General features: G+C 46.7%; 1 protein-coding gene across 1 annotated transcript in view; it reads right to left on the bottom strand.

Moving 5' to 3' along the window:
• Window positions 1–18,956, bottom strand: part of VWF (von Willebrand factor) — a 133,899-nt gene that overhangs the window by 23,743 nt on the left and 91,200 nt on the right. Inside the window, exons 32-40 of the mRNA XM_059403765.1 lie at window positions 17,296–17,460; window positions 16,361–16,404; window positions 15,884–16,061; window positions 11,730–11,950; window positions 10,392–10,584; window positions 9,883–10,224; window positions 7,984–8,183; window positions 811–913; window positions 316–390 (exon numbers count right to left, since the gene is read on the bottom strand). Coding sequence (XP_059259748.1) covers window positions 316–390; window positions 811–913; window positions 7,984–8,183; window positions 9,883–10,224; window positions 10,392–10,584; window positions 11,730–11,950; window positions 15,884–16,061; window positions 16,361–16,404; window positions 17,296–17,460 — 1,521 coding nt within the window. The remainder of the gene's footprint in view (window positions 1–315; window positions 391–810; window positions 914–7,983; window positions 8,184–9,882; window positions 10,225–10,391; window positions 10,585–11,729; window positions 11,951–15,883; window positions 16,062–16,360; window positions 16,405–17,295; window positions 17,461–18,956) is intronic.

Below are 18,956 nucleotides of genomic sequence, written 5' to 3'. Positions count from 1 at the left end.
GGGTTGGCATGACTGTTTCTTCAATAAATCTCTGCACTGCCTCCCCCACCAGAGATTACCCCATTCTTTTTTTTTTTTTCTTTAATGCTTTCAAACCTTACATTTCATAATCCACTGCAGAATTTTTCCTAGGAAGCAAATCCTACTTTGTAGAGGTTACTCTTGCCATTTTTTGGGAAAAGCCAGTCAGCCCTTACCCGCTTCCTTTGGCTCACCCTGTGCCTGAGCCCACAGGTGCCTTGTAGTACCTGCTGCATGGGTCGCCTGGGGCTGGGGCCTGCACCCTGGGGGAGGTGCCCAGGGCGGGACACCTACCACACTCATACTCCGGGCAGCACTGCTCTGCGTTCTGGCGGAGACGGGCCACTTCACACGGGCCGCACACGGGAGCTGAGGGAGAAGACCACGGAAGTCAGAGAGATCAGTGATGCTGCAGCCTGCAGCCTTCGGAATGCTGCGGAAAACCAGCACGGGCCCTGCCTGTGAGGCCCACCAGGGATCGGGCCAAGGGGCCTCTGACAAATGAGTCTCCTCGGGGTGTCCTGGTGGCCCCCTCGAACGTGCCTTCCAGGAGACTCTGAGTCTGAAGGCCAAGGTAGGGATGGGGTGAAGAGGACAGGATTAATCTCTCAGAGTATCTACTCCAGGTACAGAAAAGGGGACCCCGAGTCCAGTGAGGGAAGAAAGGGTGGGCAGGAGGGGTGGAGGAAACAGACGTTTGTATCTGGCCCACCAGGTATGCAGACGGGGTGGCCCAGGGCTCCAGGGGGTGGTCCTTCCTCCAGGAGCAGCAGGGATGGGGGCGCTCACCTCTGGCTGTGGGGCAGGGCTGCGACGTACAATTGACCTTCCGCCCACTGAGGCACATGCAGATGTGGCATGGCTGGTGAGCTGGGACCCAGGTTTCCAGGAACTGAAGGAAAATAAGTGTCAGAGAAGGCCCAGGACACTGGGGGCACAAAGCCTCAGAGGTCATGGAAGTCGGTCCCCCCCACTTCCGGCTCGGTCTCCCCTCATAGGTCAGGGCCCGAGCCGTGCCTGTCACAACCACACAGTTGAGCACAAGCTGAAAGGCAGTGTGAGATTCTGAGAGGAAAAAGCTGGAGAAGCACCAGGGGTGCTGAAAGGAAGCAGGGCGAGAAGGTGAGCATTCCCATGCCACACAGCTGGCCGGTTCCTAAGCCAGGATGCAGCTGGAGAAACAGATTCCATTTCTCCCTGGAATTGATAAGACATGGATGAGACAGGAAGAGGTGTGAGGGGTGGACAGCGAGACTCTCAGACTCGTCGCACTGTCGGGACTAGGACACTGGAGGGCAGATGATGGTTGGCAAAGCTTTCCCAGAGTTGCAGGCAGCCCCGCTGCACAGGGCTGTGAAGTCAGGGAGGCCTGAACTCCACTGTGGGGGCTTCACTCCCCCCAGGCCAGTTTCCTCCCCTGCAAACGGAGGGCACCAGGCCCACCTCGGCCGTGCAGACTGTGACCAGTGCAGGCAAGGACCACCGAGCCAGGACCAGGCATCCCTCTATGCTCAGCCAGAGAGTCAAATTCAGAGTTAAAATTAAATTCACATTTAAATGGCCTGTCCCTGAGAAAAGAGAACCTTCTTGTGGTGTTGGTGGGGATGTAAGCTGGTGCAGCCACTCTGGAAAACAGCATGGAGGTTCCTCAAAAAGTTGAAAATAGAGCTACCCTACGACTCAGCAAACATACTACTGGGTATTTACCCTAAAGATACAAGTGTAGTGATCTGAAGGGGCACATGCACCCAAATGTTTATAGCAGCAATGTCCACAATAGCCAGACTATGGAAAGAACCTAGATGTCCATCAACAGATGAATGCATAAAGAAGTGGTGTATATATACAGTGGTATATTACTCAGCCATCAAGAAAAATGAAATCTTGCCATATACACCAACATGGATGGGACTAGAGGGTATTATGCTGAGTGAAATAAGTCAATCAAAGAAAGACAACTATCATATGATATTACTCATATGTGCAATTTAAGAAACAAAACAGGATCATAGGGGAAGAGAGGAAAAATAAAACAAGATGAAATCAGAGAGGGAGACAAGCCATAAGAGACTCTAATTCATAGAAAACAAACTGAGGATAACTAGAGGGGAGAAGGGTGGAGGGATGGGGTAACTGGGTGAGGGACATTAAGGAGGGCTTGGGATATAATAAGCCCCAGGTGTTATATAAGACTGATGAAACACTGACCTCTACCTCTGAAACTAATAATACATTATATGTTAATTAATTAAATTTAAATAAAAGTAGATAAAATAAATCCCCCACCCCAAAATGTGTTTAAGAATGAACACATTCTTTTTTTTTTTTTTTTTAAAGATTTTTATTTATTTATTTGACAGACAGAGATCACAAGTAGGCAGAGAGGCAGGCAGAGAGAGAGGAGGAAGCAGGCTCCCTGCAGAGCAGAGAGCCCGATGCAGGGCTGGATCCCAGGGCCCCAAGACCATGACCTGAACCGAAGGCAGAGGCTTTAACCCACTGAGCCACCTAGGCACTCTGAGAATAAACACATTCTTAAGCAGTAGCTCAAAGGCTAAAAAATTCCCAGATCAAGAAGCTCTTAGTTAGGGGCGCCTGGGTGGCTCAGTGGGTTAAAGCCTCTGCCTTCGGCTCAGGTCATGATCCCAGGGTCCTGGAATCAAGCCCCGCATCGGGCTCTCTGCTCAGTGGGAAGCCTGCTTCCTCCTCTCTCTCTGCCTGCCTCTCTGCCTACTTATGATCTCTGTCTGTCAAATAAATAGATAAAATCTTAAAAAAGAAGAAGAAGAAGAAGGTCTTATTTATTGCATGTTTCCAGGTTCAGCAATCAGTCAGCTGAGAAGGAAGATCAGAGGACTTCAAGGAAAACACTCTTCCCCCAAGCTGCTGTCTTCCTCTATGGTTAAATCCTTTGACCTTGATACCTTCCCCTCACTCAGTATGTAATACCAGCCAATGTCTGAAGAGCATATGCTCTGTACCACTGTTCTATGGTTTCTTTTTTTTTAAGATTTTATTTACTTAAAAGAGAGAGAGTGTGTGTGTGAGCTGGTGGGGAGGGGCAGGGGAGAGGAGAAGCAGGCTCCCTGCTGAGCAAGGAGACCAATGTGGGACTCCCATCCTGCGACTCCAGGATCATGACCTGAGCTGAAGGCAGCTGCTTAATAGACTGAGCCACACAGGCACCCCTGTTCTATGGGTTTTATATAAATGACTCATTTAAATCACACTGCAGTCCACTAGTGAGGACATCTGTATTACCCCACTTGTCAAATGGGAAAGTTGAGGCCTCTGCTTAGGGTCATACCATCAGAGCAGCGGAGCTACGATATGAACCCACAAGCCCTCTCTTCAACACCATGCTCTATTGCCTCCCAGCAATAACTAACATTAAATATGTTCAAGTTCTTTGTCTAAGGACTTCACCTTTATTCTCATCATACTCCTTACAGTAACCATACCAGGGAAGTACTGTCATTATCTACACTTAAAAATGATGCATGGAGACCCAGACAAGAAATGTGACCAGGAGGTACCCCCCAGGATTGAACCTAGCATTTTGGCCCCAGACACCTCATGCTTTCTGCACTCCAGCTGCCTTCGTCGGCAATCACACTGCCCCCAATGGGCAGGTCACACTGTCGGGGCCATGGGAGGGGTGGAGGGGCCGAAAGCCCCATCTCAGCCCTCAAAGGACTGATGCTCAAGCTGGGGAAATAAGACCCATCGATGAAAAGTTGAATGAAAGAAATGAATTGTGATACAGTCACAGCCTGGCACATTACTCAGCCATGAGAACAAACTATGGCAACATGCAAGACAAAGGGATCTCAGAAGTATCAAACTGAGTGAAAGAAGACGGGGGAAAAAAGAGTACACACTGCATGATTCCATTTATAGAAAGTTCCAGAAAATGTAAACGTATCTCTAGTGACAGAAAGCAGAGCAGTGGTTGCCTGGGAATGGGAGATGGGGGCAACAGATGCCTTCCAAAGAGGCCCAAGGAAACTTTGGGGACTAATGGAAATGTTCATTGTCTTGATTGTGATGATGGCTTTATGGGAATGTCCGTATGTCAAAACTCATCAAATTGTACACTTTAAATAGGAGCTGTTTACTGTAAGTAAACTATACCTCAATAAAGCTATAGTTTTTAAAAACGAGAAATACAAGAGCCACAGCAGGGCAGAAGAGATGTTCACAGAAGCTGGGGTGCTCCACAAAGGTCTCACAAGGCACACTGTGCTGGGTGGGAAGGAGCCAGGCAGAGGGAAGGAGAAGGCATTCTGAGTGGGAGCAGAGGGTGGAAGGTCCTTGTGGATATCTAGAAGATTCCAGAGTTCTTCCCTGTCCACTTCGGGGGGTGGGGGTTCACAAGGTAGGCGATACTCACCCTGACACTTTGTAAGCAGGACCCTGCCTCAGAGAGAAGAATGCTGAATAAGGACAACCTTGGTGACTATGAGCAGGACAGAGAAGGCAGGAGCCAGCACCAGAGCCCAGTGCTCTCCTAGGGGCTGGGAATGTCCAGGGAGGGCCCAGGCACTGGCCTCTGAGGCCTGGAGTGGAAGGAGGAGGGGGACATCTCGCATCTCCCCAGGCTTCGCTCTGTTCTGCCTCTTTCCTGCCTTTTGCACGGACGGTAATTCCAAGAAAATGACCAATCAAAGATCTATATTTAGACCTTTAAATGACAAAAGTGATGAGATGAGAAAGGAGAAGATCATATTTTTTTCCCTGTTTGGGTTTTTCTTCCCTCTTTTTAAATGAGAACTTCAGATATCTAAATTCAAGAAAAAAATAATACAATTTCCCCACAATCCTGAGAGTGAACAAGAGACAACATCAGATGGCCAAAATCAGGTGTTAAGCCTCCTCTTCCAGGGATTTTTTATTTCCCCATGAGGCTTTAATGAGGAGTGCCCGAGGCAGGGGACAGCCTCTATGGTCCCTGAGAAAGCCCTTTCCGGATAAAAAAGCACCTGCGGCCAGCTCCGCCCTGGTATCACCTGTCCTGTTATGCAGCGAACACACCAGCAGGTAGCACTCCTGCACCAGGACAGGTCAACTCCAGCCGCCTGTCCTGCCTCACCTCCTGGGTACCAAGGCCAGGAGGGACTACTCCCAGGACAGAACAGGAATGAGAACTGACTGCAGTTCTAAATTCAGTAAAGATGACAAAGAACGGCCTGCAGAGAATATGGTAAGGGAAAACTGAAGTCTTCAAAACCCCAGGTCAGAGAAGAGACCCAGCCAGTGACCATGCACCACCCACCCCAGCCAAAGATCTGGGGAAGATGCAGGAAAATGTAAGTACTGGGCCACCAGGGCACAGCAGAGACCACGGAGGAGGAAGCGCAGGCTAGAGGCGCTCTGTCCCTGAGTGATGGAGGCGGTCCTTGCTGCCCCCTGCGCAGCCCCCAACCCAGAGAGGGACAGCCACTTGCTCGCTGCTCGGCCTGGCTCCCCTCTGAGCCAGCCGCAAAGGCTCACGTGTTTATACTGCGTTCTGTAAAATCAACAAGAGCTAAGGAAACTGGTAAATATTTTGCCCTTCCAACGTTACCACCAGAGACTTACACCCTGGATTATTTCCCTGAAGAAAAGCTGTCTAGGCTTTCTTTTTCGCTTAAAGACATTTCATTTAATGGAACTGTTCTCCGTGTTAGATTTTCATTCTTTCTCTGCTTTGAATGGAAAAGCTGAAATCGCAGGTGGCTGATCAGATATTTGTTTTCATCCATTTAAACTACATTTTCTGCAATCAACTGAAACTGGCTCTGTTCCCTTCATAGTTTTTGATTAACTAATTTTACTGTCACTTGGTTCTGAAATACATTTCTAAGACTGCTTCTATGTCCAAAATATTGCGCTACTTGGAAGCATTCTCTACCCAACTCGAACACATATTCCAGTGTGTTGGATGGAAGGTGAGAGGGGGTGGGTGGAGACAGGAAGATAAAATTCACAAGCTTCCAGCTCTCAGCACCCTGCAGCCAAATGACACTCAGGGAGCTAGAAACGCTTTACAAACTTCAGCTTCCTTCTCATTGCAGAATGCCTAAGAAGAGGGCAGAAACCATTTCTGCCTCCCTCTGAGAGTGCCTTGCCACCACCAGCAAATCCTGGCTGAAAGGACCACTGGGTCCTGGTACCCCATGTGAAGAGTACCTACCTTTCGAGGCCAGTGGGAGGGACTCTAGGAGTGTGCGGGTCAGGGAGAGCAATGTAAGGTTTTAATTACTCGTTTGGGAGAGTATTATGGGACACGCAGTTACTTCATTTGGCAAGTTGAAATACAGAGGTAGAGTGGGACTGGTCTTCCCTCCTAATTCATCTGCTGCACAGTGAGAGCAAATGGGGCCCACGAGGATAAAGTCCCAAAACAAAACTGGATGAACGCCTGTGCGTCCATGAACACACAGCTCAAAGTTTAGCTCGTGGTTCCAATGGGATCGAAGGCAGGGCAAGGACACTATGGGATGCCCTGGGGTCGTGGGTAGGAACCCCAGCCTTATCTGAGCCTCAGTCTCCTCGCCCAATCAGTGGCGTCTGTAATAATGACCCTATGGAGTTTTGGAGAGAGTCAAAGGAAATGGTGCATTTCGTGGCTGATAATGTCTGGGACAAACAGTGTTGTTACAGGAATTACTGTTTTCATCATTCTCTAGATTGGTCAGCTAATTAACAGGAGTTTTCCTAGTTGTGTTAAATAATGGTAAGTCACCTCACCTGGTTCACTTAGTGATAAAAGTCCTCCCTGGTGATGATGGAGACGCTAGGTCTGGGGTGCAGCATCTGATCATAGAATAGAGTCTCTTTTGCTAGAAGCCAAGTATCATGCTCTGCAGTATCCCTGTCTGAGAGGAAGGACAGGACTCCTGCACACAGCCACGTGTACACAGACACAGACTGTCCATCTACTACCAATGTCCACGTTGTCAACTTTGACACTATGACTGCCGTCATCGGCCAAGATGGGGGAGAGTCTGGTAAGTATTCTTTCAAAATGTACTTAATAACCTTAGAGGATTACAAGAACTGATGACCCCATGACGCCCAAAAAATCAGCCAAAGAAGACCAAGTAAACGGCATTTTCATAGATCAAAAGAGCATACTTGGGAGTCCGACAGAGCTTTGAATACTGAGTCCAGTTCCCAACTCCATCACTTATAAACTATGTCCGTGGGCAAAGAAGTTCTCTGAGCCTTGGTTCTCTCTCAAAGATTTTGTAAGTATTTACAAGATGATGAAAGGCATCCCAATGTGTTCTGTGGTACTCTTGTCCAAGGGAATGCTACACACACACACACACACACACACACACACACATATACACCCATGTTTACTCACTCCCACACACATACAAGTGCCATGGTCAGATAAGGCTGAGAGGCAAAAACCCTCTTAAATACTTGTACTGTACTTAGCACATTAAAAGCTTTAAAGAATGCTGCAGTAAAGAAACCTGTTTAGCTAGTGTTCTTTAAACTCTCTTGACCATAGGTGATTGTTAATATCTTACAAAACAAACCTTCAAAAAATATTGAGATAATGAATATATAGGGCTTAGTACAGTGCAAGGTACATAATAGATCGTAATCACAGTAGACATCACTATTAATATAAATATTCTTTTCCCATCCCCTCTGGGTTCCTATAGCCTTCTACTGACATGAATATAATGATGATAATAATAGTAGTAATAGTAACATGTTATTAATACTTTGGTGTTTGCTTACACGGCTAATACAGGACACATCTGGGATTCAAACCAAGACATGTCTGGTTCCAAAGCCATTATGAAATACTGTTTCCCTATTCTTCAGTGATCCCCTTCAGAGTTGACCCTTGCTGCCACAGTCGGAGGGGCCACTGACTGGTGAACACTTCACCCTACCTCCCCAAGAGAGAAGCAGCCCATGGGAGCAAGTGAGGAGGTGAAAGGCCAAGGCTCTTACCTGGTGCCGGACTCCATCCTCACTGATGCACTGGGTACAGGCTTCCTCGGGGACACAACTACCTTCCAGCATGACTTGGTTCTGGGGGCAGAAGCAGCCTTCCGAGGGATGGTCCCCACAGGAGCTTGTGTTGCCCTCGCAGAGCCGGGGGCAGCCACGCTCACAGTGGTTGTACACCAGGGATGGTGGGCATGACATGTCTACAGACAGAGAACAAGGTCACACTCAGCCCACACCAACCACAGAGAAACAGAGACACAGCCGCTTCAAAGAAGTTGACTACCCATTTTTATTTCCTCCGTTTTCCATAAAAGTATACCTGGAAGTGAGGCACCTGACTACAGAATATGGACTACATTTCCCAGTTTCCCTTGCAGCTAAGTGTAATCACATGACTACAGTTCTGCCCAATGAACTGTAAGCGCAGATGTAAACTCCAATAGCAGTTTCCAGGGATATGTTTGTTTGTTTGTTTGGTTGGTTGGTTGTTTCTTTCTTTCTTTCTTTTAAATAAAAAGGCAGCTGTGCTTGTCCTTTGTCCCTTTTCCTTTCTTCCCCCATGCTGCCATTTGGAACCTGGGTTTGACAGCTAGAGCTCCATCTTAAACCAGGAGAAAAAAGCACACCCAAGTGAGGACAGAGAAAAAGCTCAAATCCAGTTTGAAACCCAGAAACAGCTGGAGGCACCCTCTGATCACACCTGTGAGAGAGAATTTTTACTTCTCTGTTATTTGAGCCAAAGTTAATCCTAATGGATGATGTATCCTTAGAAAGTTTTATGGGTCTTTCTTTTAAATACAGGTATGGTGAGTCCTTTAAAACGACTCCTAAATTAAATAAGGAATGCACAGCTATGAAGAGTTGCCTGGAGGAAACGTACAAGATGATTGATTCATTTGTCCCACTCCAGCCCCGCTCAACCACTTCTCACCGCTCCAAGGCAGGGGGCAGGAGTGTCTAAGGATTTAGAGCACCAAGCATTTTCCTGTAAACGCACCATGAGTAGCCAGGGGTAGACAAAGAAATGAGTAAGTAGAGAAGGACTATGGCTAACTCAGGAACGATCATTTGCCCCTTGATCTGCAGGCAGACTGAAACGGGGCACTACCAGCTAAGAGACTCAGAACAGGAGAGCTGGAATGAACCTAGGGGGTATCTCATTCTGAGAAGCAGAAAGCAAGGTCCAGAGAGAGAACAGCTGATCACCCCCTGAGCTGGGACTAGGTGCCCAAGTCCTGCAGCCACTGGTTCGAGCTGCGACTGCTCTATGTAATAAACTCTGAGAGTCCAAGAGGCTTGCATATATTGGTCGCCCTCCAGAGAAAGTCAGGGATTATATCCAGTAACCGGAGGTGCCGAAGTTAGTGTTCTTTTCATTCCAGTGCCCCTTGAGGCAGGAGGCACATCTGATTTGTTGTGGTATCCCCCACATGCTAAATGATAAATAAATGCCAACTCCAAGTTAGGGAGCTGACCTTGGGAAGGTTCCTCCACTAGCAATCCCGTGGTCTTTGTAATTAAGATGCCTCTTGGTATTTAAGTGACAAAATTTCACTCACACTTCAACATCCTGCTCAGCTGTGGTTCACTCTGTGAATCTCTGCTACCCTGGGGGAATTCCAAGCAACTAGTCATTCTGCACTTTGCTGATACCTATCTATGTCCAATACATTGAAGTCACATTTGTCTGAACTATAAAAACGTTTCCATTTACACAGACATTCTACACTCAAATTACTGAGATGTCTACTGTCTTATTTGATCTTAAAAGGGGTACCAGGTAATGGGAAAAGCAGGGATTTCAGTCTTTATCCCCCAGAAAGAGAAGGCCCAGAGAGGGTTGAGCAAGCCCAAATCAGATTGTCTTCACAACTTTACAGGACACCTATGGAGACTCACCACAGGAACTGGTCCTCCTCCAGTCGACACAGACCCCTTTGGTCCGACAGAGGTGGGCATACAAGGCGATGGCCTCACACACTTGCTCCTGGTGACAACTGTCCTGCTGGCACATGGCATAAAAGGTGGCTGGAGCCAGGACCTTGTGGCACTCAGCAAACAATTCTGAGAGAAGGACCTGGCAGTGGGAGCTGCTGGAGACGGGACACGGCTCCCAGGAGATCGGCTGACATGTCTTCCCCGGCTGCTGCAAGGTCCATTCCTGGACGAGCGCTCTCCAATCCGTGGTGACTGTGCCATCCCTGAGCACAAAGTCATTGGCACCGTTCTCATCACAGATCCCTAGACAGATAGGAAAGGCAAGTTTGGTCGCCCTGGGTGCCCATGTATTGAAGCTGGAGACCTGGTCATTCTCCATGTTCACCAGTATCTGAACCTTACAATCAACTGGACCCAGAAATACAAGCAGCCAAGAAACCTGAGACCAGAACAAAGGAGAATGTTCTCACCACAGAGACCATACGTCTTTGAAGCAAAGGTTTTGGGGCTCAGCTGCAGCTGGAATTCATTGTTTCGTGGAGTGAACGTGAAGATGTGGCCAAGATGGTTGAATCTGATCTCATACATGATGGTGCCGTAGACATTGACTTCCATATCCCCACCCACGTATGGGACGGGGACCAGTCTCCCATTCACTGTCAGCTGCCAAAGAAGGAAGTGACTTATCAGTAGTCGTAGCAGTAAGGGATCCTAGAATTTCGCTCTTAGCTTCTTCCTGAGGCTCCTGACACTCCCTATGCTTCTGCCACACTCAACTCCAATGTCATCCACAAACTCTGATATTTGCCAGTAACTCTTCTAAGATAAAAGGGTTTTGCACAGCTTAGCAGAACAGATTATCAGAATCCTATACAAATGGCCATGCTCCTGGAACCCGAAAGCCCAGGGGATAAAGCCAGCCTTGAGAAAGCTGCCTTTTGCTAACTCAGCGACAGTGTCTCCAGGAGCATCTCACGGAACTATGGTAAGTCCATATATGTATGTATGTATGTATGTATGTATGTATGTGTTTTGGGTCACTAGCTCTTTGGAGGCCCCACTATACATCAAACATATTTTTTAAAAGGCAGTCATGTACCACAAGGAACATAATTTTTCATGTTAAAAATTTTGGAAGCCTTTTTTTGTTGTTGTTGTTTTTAATTTTAAAATCTGGGGCTGTGAGTGGCTCATTTAGTAAAGGCCTGGCTATGATTTTTCAATAATTAGTGTGTGTATTCAGGAATTCTTACAGAATGAGAGGAGCTAACCTACCAGTTGTTTTCATCTGATGAAATACTTACGATTTCTAAACGAACAAATAAATAAGTTTGCATCATGTAACCTTTTGTGAATATTTAGTCAAACATTTATTTTTACCAGTTTTTCAGTTTTCTTTTTGAATTCTGGAGCCATACATTTTGTTTAGGCCCTAAATATTTTCAAAGGCCCTAACTGAGGCTCAAAATATTCTCCTTCGGGAAGCTCACAGGCCCTAGGCATGGGGTTCATAGTGCCTGCTGGGTAAACAGCCAACCCCAATCTTCTACCAGCAACCGGAAACCAGCTCTGTTCTTGTAATTTAAAGCTACCTAAAATTGATCCTTTCTTCCACATCTGGGCCAGAACAATGTGAAATTGTGCCACCAGGGAGATGGGAATGAGCCCCTCCTAAGAAGAGGGTGCTCTACTGGGGAGGCAGAAGGTGGAGTCCCTAAAAGACACACCAGCTAAAAGCAACCACCAGCAGAGGCTTCTTCAAGTTTCTGCCACTGCCTTGCATGGGACCCAGAGAAAGCACCTCTCACCTGCATATCACTGTGGAGCTCAACGGAGAGGCCATTGTGCTTCACCTCGATGGATTTCATGCAGGTCTGCCTCACCCCAAGGCTGCAGGCCCCATTATGCAGAATCACCTCCAGGTCCTGCTCCTTGTTTTGAAACAAGACGTACGAACAGCTGCCAGTCAGCTTGAAATTCTGCCCATCAAAGGTCACAATGTGCTGGGTAGAGCTGCCCATGCACACACCTGGACAGGAGAGCAAAGGATGGGTGTGACGTTCCCCCAAACTCCCATACGTGCAAAGAGGCAAAGGCAGGTGTTACCAAGCTGCACACAGTTAACAGAGCTGAGAGCTGAATGGGCCCCTTGAGGTCCTGCAGTCTAATTTCCTCCTTTTTATGGAATACGAAAACAATTCTAAGAGAGTATCTTAGGTAAGTAATCCTTGGTCTGTAAATATTTTTCTAGAAAACATTTATAAGGACAAGTATCACATTTTTAAAAAAATGGAAAATTATAGAACCATACTTCCAAAAAACTTCAGCGTGCGAAGTGAATGATGTCCTCTACAGGGATGCCTTGGCCCAGGAAACAAAGTTAAGTTTCAGGGTTGTTAGGACTTGTTGAAATCATGAGGAGCTAAGTGTATCATGAGCTTATGAGCTCATTGTAAAGAAAGTTCACCTAAAGACACATGTGTCCTCTTGGCTGCCAAGTTTCTAACGGTACAAGAGGCCATGTTGACTTGATCCTTTAAGAGATCACACAAGAGGAAAATTTCTGAAGCCAAAACAAATGATTGGGTCTCAGCACTTCCTCATTTGCCACTCATTCATTCACATGGTCAGCAAATTCTCAAGGTTCCTATTAAAACACCACCTGGGAATACCAGTCATCTTGCATCTGCCTAAGACCATTCCATAAAAATGCTCCCAGGGAAGGCACCACCACCACCATGCGTGATTTGAAAGTTAATCTTGGACCGAAATGAAGCTGGAGAACCATGGCCACAGCTACGGTGGTGGTTAAATAAAAGCCCAAGAAGTGAGAGGCAGACTTAGGGGGTCAGCAAGAAGATGCTCATGTCCTTCACTCACACAAGGTCTAGGCAACCTCTACCTGCACGAGTGGCCTACAAGTCAAGCAGCATGGCCACCAACAAAGGAAGGAGCTGGATGCACCAGCTGTCAGAGCTGAGTCACCTGCCAGGAGCTCTTCCACTCAAAATCTCCTGCATCCTGAAGCAGATGGTCCCTTCCAAGCAGCAGTACTGAATGCCATTGGGCCCCCGACACCCACACTGCAAGTGGCCCCAAGACTCCAGCTGTGAAGAACGACCAGCCTTAAGGAGATCAGCCCCAGCTCCATCAGGATGTAACAAGTGACAGGCAAAGAAATGGTGTTAGCTCCCATGCATTAAGTCAGCGAGAGCGGCTCTGCCCACCGTCACATGAAATGTTACAGACAAGTAGGTACTTGCGAGCCAGAGAAACCCAGGACTGAATTCAGCTCCCACCCCGTCACTGGGATAAATTACTCCACTTCTGTGATCCCCTCCTGTCCCCACTGCACTGCGGTCTTTGAGCTCATAGAGAGGATTTCTGGGCTATGTTTTTAAGCAAAAAAGGCAAAGCTCATTTGTGAAAAAGGATAAACCTGGCATGAAAGAGATTGGTGGCTGTGCGAACATAGGCGGAAGTGAGCAAAAAGGACATAGGAAAGGGAGCAGTGGGGTGACATCTGAGTTAACCTCTCCGTACATTCTCACATTTGGACCCATGTTAGTAATTCACGTACTGAAAACAAACAAATGAATAAAATCAGCAAGGACGGGGATGAGGGAAAACCAAAACAGAAGAAACGGAAGCAAATTAAACTCATGATCATGAATAACATAACTGTAGGGAGCTGTAGGGAGGGGAGAAACTCACCTAAATAACTTTGGGGGGAAATGGACTATGTACTCAAAGACAAAAGACAAAAAGAATTGTGTGTGAATATCAGAGTTAGTAGGTAGATTTGTTTTCTACCCGGGCATTGGTTAGCAATTCTGCAACTACTTTATGTGTATTCTGGGATTAAGCCAACATAGAAATATATTGTGGTTAATGAGAGCCAGGCCCTTCGCTGTGTGAGAGAGGGACCTGGGGATATCGAAAGGACATGCATCCCAACAGAAAGTACTCCCAGTAGCCAAATCTAGGACCAGCTGATGAAGAAAATAAATAATGCTAGGAATTGATCCCACCCCCTAAAATAAAGTAAAAACCAATGAGTCCATATTGACAAATAGTTAACTGAATTAATACATGACAGAGAAGGAAAAGTTCTTCCTTCCAGTAGAATTCCAACTAGTAAATGTGGAAGGAATGATGGAAATCAAAAATCCCTATTTGGCAAATACCACAAAAAAAATTGTGTCAGGTAGGGATCACCTATGCCTAGTACACTCAGTGGGTAAAAGCATAGTTCCATAATTCCAAAATGTCTCTGTATATGATCATTAGTAATTGCAAGGAGGAAAACAGTAACTTTACAGTGGAAAATATGGTAAATACCACCTAAACCAAGCGATCAAACTTAACATCACCTGTAACAAAGCAAACTGATACCATGTGCCTCCTCTTGATAAACCAAAAAAAACCACAATATGTCTTCTGGGGTATTCTTGACAACATGTATAACCTGGCTCTAACTCAGATTGAGGGACATTCTACAAAATTACTAGCCAGAACTTCTCAAAAACGGTTAAGGTCATAAATATCAAAGAAATACTAAGGATCTGCTACAGATTTAAGGAGATATGACAACCTAACGCCGTGTGATTCTGGGTTGAATCCTGCAACTAAACAAAGGACATCAGTGGGACAACTGACAAAAACTAAGGCTTTTATGGATGTATTTTACAGAGGCTAATTCCTGACCGTGATCATTACCTTGTGACTATGTATGATATACTACAATCTGGGTAAGGATATATAGGAATTCTTTGTCCCGTTCGTGCAAACTTTTTTTTTTTTTTTTGTAAATCTGAAACTATTCAAAGTAAAAAGTTTTAAATGTGTCTATTTTAAATGGTTTCAATTTAAATTTTTTAATCCCTAAAAAAAAAAAAAGAGCCTAAATCAAGTTTTACCACTACTGACAAAAGAGAACATAAAGAATAAATAAATAAATAAAAAGTCAAGGGTTTAAAAGGAGTCCAGAGGGGTACTGAGGGACTGAATTTAAGAAATTTGTTTGCACAAAGCTCCTATTGCGTTGTGAGCCTCACACCCCCAGGTGCCCCACTAGGGACAAATGGGATAACCGAGCCTTATGAAAAGGACTTTCAAGAGGCCCCTCCCAGAGATGGGTTTGCATCCCACAAGCAGGACACGCCCCTGTCCTGGGGTTAGGGAGCTGTTTTAACTCTAATTCAAGTTTAAGGCTCTGGTTCTTACACGGGAGAGGGCACCCAATTACCAAATTGAGAGTTTGTTTTATAACATAAAGGAACTATAGAACTGTTTACGAACAAACATAAATGACATGAGGTCTGATAGCATTCTCAACCAGTCCCAGGAGATCATTTCACCCCTAAATAAACTGTCAAGGGAGGGTAGGGTATAATGTACAGTTTTGCTTTTATCCCACTGGTTGTGTCTGTTCAACACAGTAATTATACTGAGTGGGTACCACCAAATGCAACCATTTCTCCCAACCACGAGGCAGAGCACTAACCCATCACTGTGGATGAATGTCCTCCACAGGTCTCCTGTCCTCCTCTTACACCAGGCCACTGTGATGATGTACCACAGCACCCAGCTCCCATAAAGCTCTAGGTGTGAGCAGAGAGTTTTCTGGGGGTGTTACTCTCCCTGCTATACTTCTCCAGCAAAGACTCCTAAAGGCTGACTTGCAAATAGCCAGGCTGAGCACTGACCTCAGAAAATCAGTTCTTCCTTCCGGTTATGCCTGATCTGGGGGAATGCTTTTCAAAGATACAGAAGGAGAACAGTGATCCCTGGGACTGAATGAAAAATACGTCCAAGGACACAAGGGGGAGGGAACACAGGTGAAGGGCACACGCTGCATGTAGTTAGGAGGGAAAGGGCTTCTGGTCTCCATTTCTGCACAGCCATGCTAAAAGCACAGCCCTTATAACACCGTCCAGGCTGGTTGAAGCAATGGACTTACAGGGGCAGGTCCAGCGGCAGCCACAGGTCTCCTCTACCCTGAGAGGGGGCTGGCCATTGGGGCATGAGGGTCTCGGCCCCCGGTCACAGTTGACCCGATGACTCTTCAGCAAGGTCTGGCCATCTGGCAGGCAAGTCACTGTGTGGCACTGGTCTGGCAAGGTCCAGACATCCCCAGGCTGCAGAAGAGAGAAGCAGATTCAGGAAGGCATTGGCTGAGCCAGTCCAGCCCTAAGCCCATCAACTGGGCAACTGACCCTCTCTGAGGACACAGAGACTAGGATGTGGACATGGGCCCAAACAGCAAGGATGCAGAACACAAGATTTAAAGGTGGAAACCACCCGTCCACACACACACACCAAACAAGCAGGACATAATGGTAAGAGGAAGAATGGAACCAAGATAGAGGAACAAGGGGGCAAAAGCACCCCAAATACTCATTCCCGATCTTTCTTTAGTCAGCTGAAAAGAACTCACCCTCTTCTCATTCCCATCCTCATCCACGCAAACTCTAACGAACCCTGAAACAGACACAAATAAGATCTGAATTTCCACCCATTATGCTCATCCTGGGCTCGTCCATGAAGTGGGCTTCACTCCGCAAAGGATTTAGTGGGTTTAACCATGGGATGCTGGTCCACCGGCTGGCCCTGCGGTTTTTCCCCTACATACTTTGTGGTTCTTAATAATTATGGTGCTAACAATATCAAGAACACAGAAATCCCTACAGTGCATGAAGCCTCTCATGGTCAGTATCTCCTTTTCCCATTTCATATGTAGATCAGGGCCTAGTGAGGGAAAAAGGGAGGAAATGAGGTAAGATCCTCCCAAATCTGAAAGAGATCTTTAAGAGTCCTGCCAGGAGAGGTATCTTCCAGCAGAAAAGGGCAATAACTCTGTAGTAGGTATTAACTCACATCTAGCTACTTTAGGAAAATAAATAAAAACAGGCAAAAGAAAAAAAAAATCACATATGAAAAAAAAATCTAACTAAGTCAGTATAAACTATGGTACTTTGATATTAGATTTTACTTTGCGCTTTCCCTAAGGCCCTGTATACGCGTGCTGAGGGTGAATATAGAGAGTGGGGAAGAAGACCCTGGTCTGTGGGGTGCTGGGTTTCCCTGCTTTTGTCTTACACTTCTTTGTCTAAGATCACTGCGCCAGTAAGCATGGGCTGTCTCTGCTGAAGTCTTGATGGACAGTTAGGACGGGAGGAGGGCTATGCCCAGAAAACTTTCTGGTAGCCCTTGGGCATTTGTCGTATGAACTTTCCATGAGCAGGGACTTAAAGGTCCTGGTCTATGTAGCAGTCTTGATCAAGGCCAGAGCCTACCTGGCCAACCTCAGGTCTTTAGAATGGGTTTTGTTTTTGTGTTACGAGGGGGTAAGAAAAGCATGAGGAGACTCACCAGAGCATAGCTTGTGGAAGAAGGAATTTCCCAGGGTGGCCATGGTGGAAAGGTCTTCGATTCGCTGGAGCCTCAGCACATTGGAGCCAGCGTTTGGGCCTGCCAGCCTCCTAAGCTGGGCCTCATCATACCGATCCCCAATTCCAATGGGAAACACAGTCACTCCTGGGGTTAGCAGAGGAACGAGAAAGGGTCTGTGTCAATCTGCTTTGGTCAGCTGGGACCCAAATGGACAGCTGTACCCAACATCTGTACAGAGCCTTGTGTTTTCCAGATGGGTCACATAAACTGACCCTGGGAACAAGACATTCAGTCAGTCAACCAACATTAATGACGCCACTCTGTCAGGCACGATTCTAAACAATGGGGATGCAGTGAGCTGAGCAGATGAAGTCCCTGTCTTTATGGACCTCACACTGGGCAGAGACAGACGCCAAACCCAAAAATAAGTAAGTACCCCGTGTTTCAGATACGTATGAGTGCTTAGGAGAAAAACAAAATGGGATATGAGAATGGGAGTGCCCAGGGGTAGGAGTGGGAATTACTGTTTCTCGCAAGGTGGCTGGAGAAGCATTTGGTGAAGAGACCAGACCTGAAGTAAGGACTGAAGGAGCCTCGAGAATATCCCAAGCAGAGGGAAGAGTGAGCGCAAGTATGAGTGCATGTTCTGGGGTGGTGGGAGCAGAGCGAGTAAGAGAGGGAGTGGGGCACAGACCATGCAAAGCTTCATACGACACATAAGGACATAACATGTTCTCTGAATGAAATGAGAAGCCAGCCAAGACTATGGAGCTGAGGAGTGACATGGGCTGACCAAGTTTTTTCAAGATTTGTTTATTTTAGAGGGGGGAGGGGCAGGAGAGGGGTAGGAGAGGGAGAGAGAGAATCTCAAGCAGACTCTGCACTGAGCATGGCGCCAGACATGGGGCTCGATCCCACAACCCTGAGATCATGACCTGTGCTGAAATCAAAAGTTGGGCCCTTAACCGACTGAGCCACCCAAGAGCCCCTGGGATGACCCATTTTTAAAGGGTCCCTATAGCTGCTATGTTGATGATGAACTACAGGGGGCAGCAGCTGGGGTTCCATCAGAAAGCTCTTACAACAGTCCAGGTGGAAGACAGAGGGGGCAGTGGTGGGCGTGGTCTGGCAGGGTGGGATTCTCAATCTATTCTGAAGGCAGAGCTATAGTTTGTAAATGGATCGGACAGGGGTCTCAGAGAGAAGGAGGAATCCCAGATGCTGAGGTTTTCGTCTGAGCAGCTAAAGGACAGAGCTGCCATTGTCTAAGATGGGAAAACCTATGGAAGGAGATTCAGATGTGAATTTGGTTTATGATGAGTTTCTCTTTAGAACATCAAGATGGAGTTGAGGCAAGAGATCCAGATGGGAGACAGGAATATTGAGGTCAGTGGTGTATGAATGGCTTTAGACGCATGACACTGAATGAGACCAGCCAGGGCATGCGTGTAAGAAGAGATGAGAAAACGTCACAGGCCTGAGCCCAGAGTATGTACGTGCCCATTGACTGAAGAAAAACTGAGGCTCTGAACAGTTAAATGACTTTCCCTAGAGCATGTCTTTTTCTCCCAGACTCCAACTGTTTCCCTTCCAGACGAAAGTCTTTCTTGGGATTCATGATACTAGAGAAGTGGTGTCTC

This window comes from Mustela nigripes, chromosome 6 (genome assembly GCF_022355385.1).
Source record: "Mustela nigripes isolate SB6536 chromosome 6, MUSNIG.SB6536, whole genome shotgun sequence".
NCBI lineage: Eukaryota > Metazoa > Chordata > Mammalia > Carnivora > Mustelidae > Mustela > Mustela nigripes.
This window is presented reverse-complemented; position numbering and strand designations above follow the sequence as displayed.